Genomic DNA, 11,179 nt, shown 5'->3' on the forward strand with positions numbered 1-11,179 from the left:
TGTAAACAGTGATCTGCTGCCCAAATTGGGGGATGAGCGATCACGGCAGTGATCGCTAGTCCTCATACAGAGGAGATGATTGCGTCATGTAAATGCAGCTCTCACCTCCTCTGACGAGCAGGCAATTATTAGGAGTGCCCCTTTTACTGCACACAATGAGGAAACACATTTTGGTTCAAAGAAACGTCTTCTATTCATTTTCACCTATCAGCAGAAACGAGTTTCGTGCCAAGAAAGAAAACGAAAAAGATGTAGCAAACAACTTTGACCTGAGCCTGGGAATGATGCATAAAAAGTTGCGGTGCACCCCTTTCCCTAGTGTATGCTCGGGATCTCAGTATCTTTATATGCTTCTTGACATGGTATGGTAGAAATGCCATGGAAATTGTCGCATCTGTCACAGAAATGTGACTCAAGCTTTGAGAACTCAATAAATAAAAGGCTTTAGTACTGCATAGATGAACTGCATCTGGTCATTGCATGTCGAGCATGCGCAATGCTGCCTCCAGTCAATCGGGATTGTAGGAAATGGCAAACCAGCCACTCCATTCACTTCAGGGTTTGGGCCCCGTTCTTGTGATCAGTGGAGGCCCTAGGAGTCAGACACTCACCGAGCTAATAGTTATCCCCTATCATGTGGATATGGATAACTTCTTATAACCCAAAATACCCCTTTAAGGAATAGGAAAATGCACAGTATATTCTGCCTATAATGACCTGCAATAAATACTTCAATTAGTAAAACTGAATGAACTTTGCCTACGATTCATTTGTGTCTCACTACTGAAGCTTATTCACTGTATAATAAAAAGTTATCAATTTTTACATATACTGTACTTTCTGTATCAACTTCTAGCTTTTACTGCATTACAGGAGGGGTTTGCCCCATTATTTCCAAACCGTTGGCATTTTTTCTGTCAAATTTGATTTAATTTTTTTTACATTTTCCAGCAATGTAGCTGTATGAATGCTTTTTTTTTTTTTTTTTTGCAGCATGAGTTGTATTTTTTAAAGACACAACTGTTTACTACATATAACTTATTGGGGAATGGAAATATTTTACGTTTTACTACTTTTGCCTAATAAGTCTTTTTTGAGGCGTTCCACATGCATTGACACAACCGAAAAAGAACCAATAAAACTAATCTCTTAGACAACTGTAGATATCCCTTTAATATTGGACACAGTCTTGACTGTTGGTTGTCTGAGAACTGATGTGGACTATAGTCTCAGGTTACAAGGAGTAATCTAGATGAAAGCAAACAGTGTAGCACTAATATAACATTATTAATGGCTCGCCCCCTCCACAGATAATGGATCTCTTAATCCCCTGAAAAATTAAACCACCATCCGTTTTGTTAATCCCATCGTTTGACTCAAACCTCCTTGATTTAGCATATATGTTTTCTTGTTTCGTAATAATATTCTTATTAGCGCTAGGTTTCACATGTTTCAATATATTTGGCTGGGGAGGTCAGAGCCCAATCATACTATATCCAGCAATGTTGAGGTTTAGGAGGAAATTGCACTAAGCCTCTATAATGAACATTCAGCTTACAGCAGCAACAATGTATTTTTTATATTGGCGTTTTTGGTACTTTTTGTACAATTGAGTTTTATTTCAGTGCCGTTAAGAAAATCTAGCAATTGTTAAAGTTAAACAATGCAATCAGCTCTTTGCTAATATGTTAAAGCCGTGGAATAAATTGCTATTGTGTGACAGAATCTAACTATTGTACGTGGATGGCTGCACAAGAAGATTACATTTTGACTGTGCCTGTCACAATCTGAAGCAAGCAGTCTTGCTATATTACATTAAGAGTGAGGTTTACATCTGCAGCAGCTGATACGGAACTCCCTACAGCTCAATGGTTCTGTGTCAGAATGGAGAATGGTAGCAGGTCCATATTGCACCCAGAAACCTCGGACAATCAACATCACTGTAGATCCATATTTGATGGGTTCACTTTGGCTTGTATATTCTTTTCCCAGTTAATCATTGGAAATTAAAGTCTGTGTTCCAGTTCCTGTAGTGTCACGGACATGAAATATCACTGTCCCTCCTATTGATCCTTTTGATTAATATCTAGCCTCATTCAAATCATTATACAGTGATTGCATCCGAGCTGGCGATCACAAAATGTAGAGACACTATGACCAAACATAGTATACCTATAGGGCTCCACTGAAATTATATGTGCAAAATATGACCTTTTATCAAATGTTGTGTGAATTATGCAGTGGAATGACCGCTTTAGGATATTTTTGGGTTGGAAAGCATACAGACAAAGCTCATTAAATATCTGATATCATCTCACGACAACGGTAAATGAATGACAGGATACGTTGTCATTTAATAGAACCTTTCTCACCAGCTGCTTGTCTACAGGCTTTTTCAAATCCAAGCCATTTCTGCCACATACACAGTATACAGCAATACATGTAGCTGACTGTGAGTATGTATAGGCTGTGACACTGCTGTCTCCCTGGTGGTTGAAAAGGTTGGCTGGAGTCTTTATACATTGTAACCAAATTCCCATTTGATTTTAAACCTGTTGCATTTATATGATACAAATTTACTAAAACTAAAAAAAGTGTTCAGGTATCAGCATACAGTTAGAACCTATAATGACATGGCAGGAAGGCATACTCCACCAACACAGCTAAGGGTACTTTCACGGCACGCTTGCGTTAAACTTTTCCCTTATTGAGTTCCGTCCTAGGGGCTCAATACCGGAAAAAAAATTATCAGTTTTATCCCCATGAATTTTGAATGGAGAGCAATCCGTTCAGTATGCATCAGGATGTCTTCAATTCAGTCACTGTACGGTTTTTGGACACAGAAAATACCGCAGCATGCTGCAGTATTTTCTCCGTCCTAAATTCCAGAATGCCGGATCCGGCATAATTTAACATTGAAATGCATTAATGCTGGATCTGGACCCAAGTGTTCTGGCACTTTGCGGTCTGCGAATGCGCAGACCTTTAAAAATGTGAAAAAGATAAATACTGGATCCGTTTTTCCGGATGACAAACGGTATCCGTTTGCATACAGATTGCCAGATCCGGCAGACAGTTCTGGCGACGGAACTGTGTGACGGAATCCAGCAACGCAAGTGTGAAAGTATCCTACTCAGTGATGGCCAGTTCGCATTGTTCGCCCGCAAACATAATCGGGCTGACATCTTTTTTCACAAGTCCGGCGAGGCACAGGTAAACCCTTACCTGTGCCTGTGCGCGAGCCAGTCTGAAAACAAATGCGATCAGCGGGAGCAGGCAGTTCCGAGAACAGACACCGGGGGCCTTCATCGGGCTGTTCTCAGAACTGCCTGCTCCCGGTGACCGCATTTGTTTTCAGACTGGCTCGTGCACAGGCACAGGTAAGGGTTTACCTGTGTCTCGTCGGACTTGTGAAAAAAGATGGCAGCCCGCATATGTACGTGGGCGAACACTGCGAACTGACCATCTCTGATCCTAATTAAAGGGACTACAATTTGTTGCTACTGCAAGACACCTTTTAATGTTTGTATGATTCTGATTTCTGTGAAGTCCAAAAAGCTATAATAATATCCTGTATATGCATTTTAAACAGATGCTTTTACAGAACAATTTAGCAGGCATTTATAGTGCCAAGAGTTTGGAGGTCTGTACGCTATAGTGTCAACTGAATAGAGATGATATGATATAATCTAGGGGTATGTTCACACAGAAATCTCTCCCATACATCTATTTGGTGTTTCTAACAATCCCATGCATATGTTGCAGAAATAACCCCATTCAGATGCATGGAACAAATTTCTGCCACAAATCTTCCTACACGTGAACACACCCAAAAGGATACCCAGCCTGTCAAATGCTCTTGGCTAGTCAGACTCAGCAAAATTAGGCATCATGCACACAAACGTTTTTTCTTTCCGTGTCTGTTCCATTTTTTTGTGGACCGTATACGGAACCATTCATTTCAATAGGGCCGCAAAAAATACGGAAGTTACTCCGTGTACATTCCGTTTCCGTATGTCCGTCCAACAAAAGAATACAACATGTCGTAATATTGTCCGCATTACGGACAAGGATAGTACTGTTCTATCAGGGGCCAGCTGTTCTGTTCCACAAAATACAGAATGAACACAGACGTCATCTGTATTTTTTGCGGATCCGTTTTTTACGGACCACAAAATTCATACGTTCGTGTTCATGAGGCCCTAAAGGGATTCTCAGGGACTTTTATATTGATGGCCTATCCTTAGGACTGGTCATCAATATCAGATCTACAGGGGTCCAACTCCTGGCATCCCTGACAATTAGCTGTTCTGCAGTAGCTTCGGTGCTGGAAACAGGCACTAGAAGTTCACAGTGAATGGGAGCAGTGCTGCAGTAACCAGCTCCATCCAATACACAATGGATAGTGTCTGTTTCAGGTTTCAGAGCTACTGCCGAACAGCTGATCTGTGGGGGTGCCTAAGGATAGGCCATCAATATAAAAGTCTTGGAAAGCCCCTTTAAGGGCACTCTTGACAATTGGCTGAAAACGACAGACTTATACTTCTCTTATTATACCAGCTATCCAGTTATCCAGCTGGAGCAAACAGACCTGCAGACTTTGGTTTGAGGGTCATAATGTGGTATCCCTCACATCGGCAACTAAGGTCACCCTATAAAGGCATTTTGTTGGCACCTTTGCTTAATGTGCAATATTTGCTCATGAAAGGTGCACATTAAAGGGAATCTGTCACAACAAACTTGGACTATTATGTGCTGTTACACCTGAGTAGTATAAGGAGCCCAGATTGCTACTTTTTATTTTATATATGCTGCCCCCATTCTCCCGCTGTCAGCTGCACTGATATAGATTGTCAGGACTGTTGCGCATGCACACAGGAGTCCTCTCCATTATGTTAGCACAGCAAAGCAGTACTGACAATGTATTTCAACACAACTTTGAGTGCTAACATTGGGGGATCAGAGGCAATAGGAAAATAAAATCTGGAGTACTATTTGTGTACGACTACAAATAATAGTCCAGAATCAAGGTGACAGATTCTCTTTTAAAGGGGTCTTCCAGAATTACTATGATTTTCAACAGATATGCTCGTGTGGTTAATTACCTCATGTACATCTTCCCGTTGCATTTTTGTTTTTTCAATTTGGCCTCTCCTGACTCATTTTCACCATGTAAACAAATCAACCTGGTTTCTATCTTGTATGTATCACTTCCTGTTGCCGTACCCAACCAAACCCATGATGCACTTCTCCTTTCTTTGCCACAGCTCCAGCACCGCCTAAGGCCTCATGCACACGACAGTTTTTTTTCACGGCCCGCAAAAACAGGGTCCGTGGGTCCGTGATCCGTGACCGTTTTTTCGTCCGTGGGTCTTCCTTGATTTTTGGAGGATCCACGGACATGAAAAAAAAGTCGTTTTGGTGTCCGCCTGGCCGTGCGGAGCCAAACGGATCCGTCCTGAATTACAATGCAAGTCAATGGGGACGGATCCGTTTGATGTTGACACAATATGGTGCCATTTCAAACGGATCCGTCCCCATTGACTTTCAATGTAAAGTCTGGAGTTCTTTTATACCATCGGATTGGAGTTTTCTCCAATCCGATGGTATATTTTAACTTGAAGCGTCCCCATCACCATGGGAACGCCTCTATGTTAGAATATACTGTCGGATATGAGCTACTTCGTGAACCTCAAATCCGACAGTATATTCTAACACAGAGGCGTTCCCATGGTGATGGGGACGCTTCAGGTTAGAATACACTACAAACTTTGTACAAGACTGCCCCCTGCTGCCTGGCAGCACCCGATCTCTTACTGGGGGATATGATAGCACAATTAACCCCTTTAAGTGCGGCACCTAAAGGGGTTAATTGTACTATCATATTCCCCTGTAAGAGATAAGGGCTGCCAGGCAGCAGGGGGCAGCCCCCCCCCTCCCCAGTTTGAATATCGTTGGTGGCACAGTGTGCCCCCCCCTCCCTCCCTCTATTGTATTAAATCGTTGGTGGCACAGTGTGCCAACCACCATCGGCCCCCCTCCCTCCCTCTATTGTATTAAATCGTTGGTGGCACAGTGTGCCAACCACCATCGCCCCCCCCCCCCCCCTCCCTCCCTCTATAGCAGTAACATTGGTGGCAGTGCGCGGTCTCAACAGTAGAAGATTCATACTTACCTGCTTCTTGCTGCTGCGACGTCTGTGACCGGCCGGGAGCTCCTCCTACTGGTAAGTGAAAGGTCTGTGCGGCGCATTGCTAAAGAACTGTCACTTACCAGTAGGAGGAGCTCCCGGCCGGACACAGACATCGCAGCAGCAAGAAGCAGGTAAGTATGAATCTTCTACTGTTGAGACCGCACACTGCCACCAATGTTACTGCTATAGAGGGGGGGGGGGGGCGATGGTGGTTGGCACACTGTGCCACCAACGATTTAATACAATAGAGGGAGGGAGGGGGGCCGATGGTGGTTGGCACACTATGCCACCAACGATATTCAAACTGGGGAGGGGGGGGGGGGGTCTGCCCCCTGCTGCCTGGCAGCCCTGATCTCTTACAGGGGAATATGATAGTACAATTAACCCCTTTAGGTGCCGCACCTGAAGGGGTTAATTGTGCTATCATATCCCCCTGTAAGAGATCGGGTGCTGCCAGGCAGCAGGGGGCAGTCTTGTACCAAGTTTGCAGTGTATTCTAACTAGAAGCGTCCCCATCACCATGGGAACGCTTCTGTGTTAGAATATACTGTCGGAAATGAGTTTTCACGGAGTGAAAACTTAGATCAGAAAAAGCTTTTATGCAGACGGATCTTCGGATCCGTCTGTATGAAAGCAACCTACGGCCACGGATCACGGACACGGATGCCAATCTTGTGTGCATCCGTGTTCTTTCACGGACCCATTGACTTGAATGGGTCCGTGAACCGTTGTCCGTCAAAAAAATAGGACAGGTCATATTTTTTTGACGGACAGGATACACGGATCACGGCCTCGGCTGCAAAACGGTGCATTTTCCGATTTTTCCACGGACCCATTGAAAGTCAATGGGTCCGCGAAAAAAAACGGAAAACGGCACAACGGCCACGGATGCACACAACGGTCGTGTGCATGAGGCCTAACACTCAACTCGTTTATAGCTCCCAGCTACTTACATGGACACTCCCTTATCACTGCGCTGTTACTGCTTTGACAAGTCAGTGGACATGGCATCACACTAAATAAGAAAGAGGTCACGGACAGAATGGAAGATAGGAGCAATAAAAGTAAAGAAATACATTACAGCTAACTTCATAAATGATTGTTTTAAAGGATATTCATGCAAACTTTTAAAGTGCAATGCTGCATGATACTTCAGTAGATAATTATGCCTTGATCCCTGTGCCCATATGATACCCTTCTTGGGATCTCTCTGATCCCTTTAAGTTTTTTGTTTTTTTCAAAAGCATTCTGGTCAGCCATTTTGCACAGCACTCATGAAGAGGGCAACAGGTAAAACTATCTATGCAGATAATTCATAGTGAATTAGCTTTGCTCACTACCACTGGTGCTTACAATTTAGTAAAGACCAAAGTGAATACCTTTCTCATATTACAAAATTGTGTGCTACAGTGCCCTTTAAGCTTCTGAGCGTCTTACTTTTCAATTTACAAAGGTCTGTGGGTTACATGGCTGGCAGCTAAATGTTGTAGTATTACTCATTTATTTGACAAGAGCTTAAAGGGGCTGTCTCACTTCAGAAAATGGCATTTATCATGTAATACAGGGCACTTACTAATGAATTGTGATTGTCCATATTGCCTCCTTTGCTGGCTTCATTCATTTTTCCATCACATTAGACACTGCTCGATTCCAGGGATTATAGCCATCGCTGCAGCGCAGACACGGGGTGGGTGGGATGACAGATGCTGCGCATGTGTGCCTATATGCACTCCCCTGGCCACCAGAGAGGCTGGTGCTTTTTCCTATCGTGTACAAGCATGACCACCACTGCTAGATTACATGTTAGTCAAAACCCATGGATACAAGCAGTGTATAATGTGATAGAAGAATGAATCCAGCCAGCAAAGGAAGCAATATGGACAATCACAGTACATTAGTAAGTGCCTTGTATTAACTTTATATGATAAATGCCACTTGCTTAAGCGACACCACCCATTTAACTACTTATCGATGGCATCTAAATATATAAAGATTCAAAATCAGAAATGTTATCTCAAGGATTGAATTTTTTCCATTCAGTACAAAGCTAAAATGGTAAATTAAGTAAATTGCTAGTTACATTTATTAATGAATATTAATGAAAGGCTGTGAACTGTACACCTCTGCCCATATTTTATTCCTGCCATAGTATTGCTTCCATTGTGGGAAATAGGACTGGAAATCAATATTTCCCCACTTTGCCTCAGACTGTGGTCTATCTGAAGACTTTTTATGAGAAGGTGGAAGAATGTACAGTGAACATAAACACTTTTTTACTGTGCACTGATCCATCATACAGGGGCTCAGGTTGGAGATGTGGAGCTTACATTCTCCCTTCCTACCACACTAGGCCCAACCTCTAACATGATTTCTAATTTGTGGGATTTAATCCAGCATAACTACCTCTGTCCCTGCAATCAACAGTTCTCCATGGTGCATCTCTCTATATTCATGAAGGGGTTGCCTCAGTCTAAGAGCTTAAACAATGAAGCTAATTTGGTTTCACAATTGTGACTCCTTCAAGGTTACAGAGAGAAAGCAATGAGACAAAGCTCAGGATCACCCATTTCATAGGTGAAACACAAAGTCTGGAAAATCCCTATAGGAAAAGAAGCCCCAATCCATCCTGTATGTATGCCAAGAAAAGTGACTGATGGCTAGAGAGGCCAAGAGGAGGAATAAGAAGAACTGATCCACTCCTTACACTGGTTTATTGCATTACCTGAAGTCGCTATAAGGGTGAATAATCCAAAATCCTGCAGACTTTACTCGATCTTGCTCTCTTTCTACTGCCTTCTGGCTGCCAAACATCCGCAAGGAAAATTTGTTCACCCCAGGCTGCAAAAGCGCCCCAAATTGTCTGTGCATAAAACTACTCTGCTCCTCGTCCCCTCCAGACAAAGTCTGTTCTCTGGCGTCCACCTTTACAGTACTGCTGTGCTGGTCAGTGCTCCTAGCCTGGGACACTGGGGAGGCTGCTCGGGAAGGGCCTCTACCTGGTTCTCCAGGGGCCTCCGTTGTAGGGGACTTCTCCTCAGTAGGGCTCAGGTCCACCTCAGAGATAAGCCTTCGCCCTTCGCTGGGGTCTGAATCGTGAAGGTGCCGGCCACAGCTAGCAATGGAGGAGAGACTACCTGTAAACCTCCTGCAGTCTCCATTGCTACTGCTTCTTTGGGATTTACCTACTTCAGTTTCCATAACTAGATGAGCTTCCTTTGCTCCAGGTCGTGGGTCAAGGACCTTAAGAGCTGAGGGTGAGGGTAATGGTTTGAGCTTAATGCTTTTCCTCCAGGTGTCCCTCTCCTCACCTTCCTCTTCATCCATGATAGATGCTTTGGATCCAATGTGCTGCGGGAGACTGTACAGACGCTTCCTCATAGAGGGGTGCAGTCTGTCCATTGTCTGCCAGGATACTCCCCCCACTGAATGTCCTCTGCAATCAGCCCCTATAAGCCACTGTCGGGGGGCATGTCAGCACCTATTGCTGCTGCAGCCAGACATTGACAAGGAGGTCTGTGTTTTAAAAGCATCAGCAGCAATCGCAGCATCCTGACAGGGCTGGAGGTGCCAGGAGGAGCCTGTGGTCCATGATTGCCTGTCTCTCTTCAGATCCCGAGCTGGGAGATGATGAGGACTTTGCGGGAGGGTATGAAATGCAACAGACGGGCAGGAGACTTCAGTCAGCAGCCGGCCATGGGAGGGACTGGACGGGGGCTGCCCAGAAGAAGAAAAGGAACAAATCACAATAAAAAGAGAAAGAGAGAACTCCCTCCCTCTTTTCCTCCCTCCCTGTCTCCTTGACTCTGGCTGCTGCCCATACTGAGAGAAGATGCAGCATCAGAGGCTGCTGACATCAGACTGATCACTTATTCCTCTCGCAGCCCCTGCTACTGGCAATATTCATGAAGCTATCTGATCTATTGTGTTGCCATAGGAGCCTGGACTGCACACAAGGTGTATCTCCTTCAGCCCTATGGCCAGTGTTTTAACACTTTCCAGGCAGGGTGCTGTGATCCCCCCATTCAGGGCAAGTGAGAGGTCAGAGGTACACACTCCTGTAAGACCATGAGAGGGATCCATTGTTGGATAGGAGTACTTGAGAGCAAATTAGTGCAACATGGCAAAGTCTATAAATAAGCAGATGGCTTACTAAAAATGTTTATGTGAGTAAGCAGAAAAAGTGTCAGTCTCATACTTTCCTGCACACCATAGACCTTGTGCCAGATGTACCGCTCCTGGGAGAGCAGAAGTGTCTATTACCACCATAAACAGCACAGAAATACACATATTTAGCAAAAAATGTAATAGTTCCTGCATAATCTAGCAGTTTTGGGTTTTCAGACTGTATTCCTATAGATGTCATGCTCTGTGGGAATATATTCTAGAGATCTACTACTTTTTCTGAAAGGAAGAAAGCAACTACCTTCTACTTTACTCTTATTCCGATGAAGACGCTCTTCTTTCAGTGTGAACCAGCTCGTTTTAACACATTTCTATATTTAAATGTCCTATTCTCCATCACTCTTGACAACTTTTATTGCACACACAAATCTAAATAAATCCCCACAGAGGTAAAGCATGTATGGCTGGTCATATACGAAAAGGTTTGGTCTTTCAGATGCTCCAGTCTCTGCTTGTTGTAGAGAACAAGATACTAATGTGAACTATGTTTGAAAAGGAGGATTACAGTTTGACCAAAAAATTCAATGACACTGTCATTCAACCTTACGCCGTTATACAACTCCGACGATAACCTTCTGAGTGCACTTTGACTCCTCCAGAGTAACTGCGATCTGTGACCCACACCTTGTGTTTGTGTATGTAATATCAGGTCTCTTCAGCTCTCAGCTCGAACATCATAGATCAAAGCCTGCTTGAAGCCCTGCTAGAAAAACCCTGCTCTAAGACACACCATCATTACTGACATCACATCTACAGGACGGGGCCCAGGTGAATGAGCAGAACACCGCCCTCGGAGGCAAGGTC

At 43.9% G+C, this 11,179-nt stretch overlaps 1 protein-coding gene across 1 annotated transcript in view; it reads right to left on the reverse strand.

The window, feature by feature from the left end:
• HCN4 (hyperpolarization activated cyclic nucleotide gated potassium channel 4) overlaps nucleotides 1-9,903 on the reverse strand; it is a 236,513-nt gene extending 226,610 nt beyond the window's left edge. The window contains exon 1 of the mRNA XM_044283362.1: nucleotides 8,916-9,903. Coding sequence (XP_044139297.1) covers nucleotides 8,916-9,592 — 677 coding nt within the window. The 5' untranslated portion in view covers nucleotides 9,593-9,903. The remainder of the gene's footprint in view (nucleotides 1-8,915) is intronic.
• Nucleotides 9,904-11,179: the final 1,276 nt, after the last annotated feature.

The sequence above is a fragment of the Bufo gargarizans genome, chromosome 2 (assembly GCF_014858855.1).
Source record: "Bufo gargarizans isolate SCDJY-AF-19 chromosome 2, ASM1485885v1, whole genome shotgun sequence".
In the NCBI taxonomy this organism is placed as follows: Eukaryota; Metazoa; Chordata; class Amphibia; order Anura; family Bufonidae; genus Bufo; species Bufo gargarizans.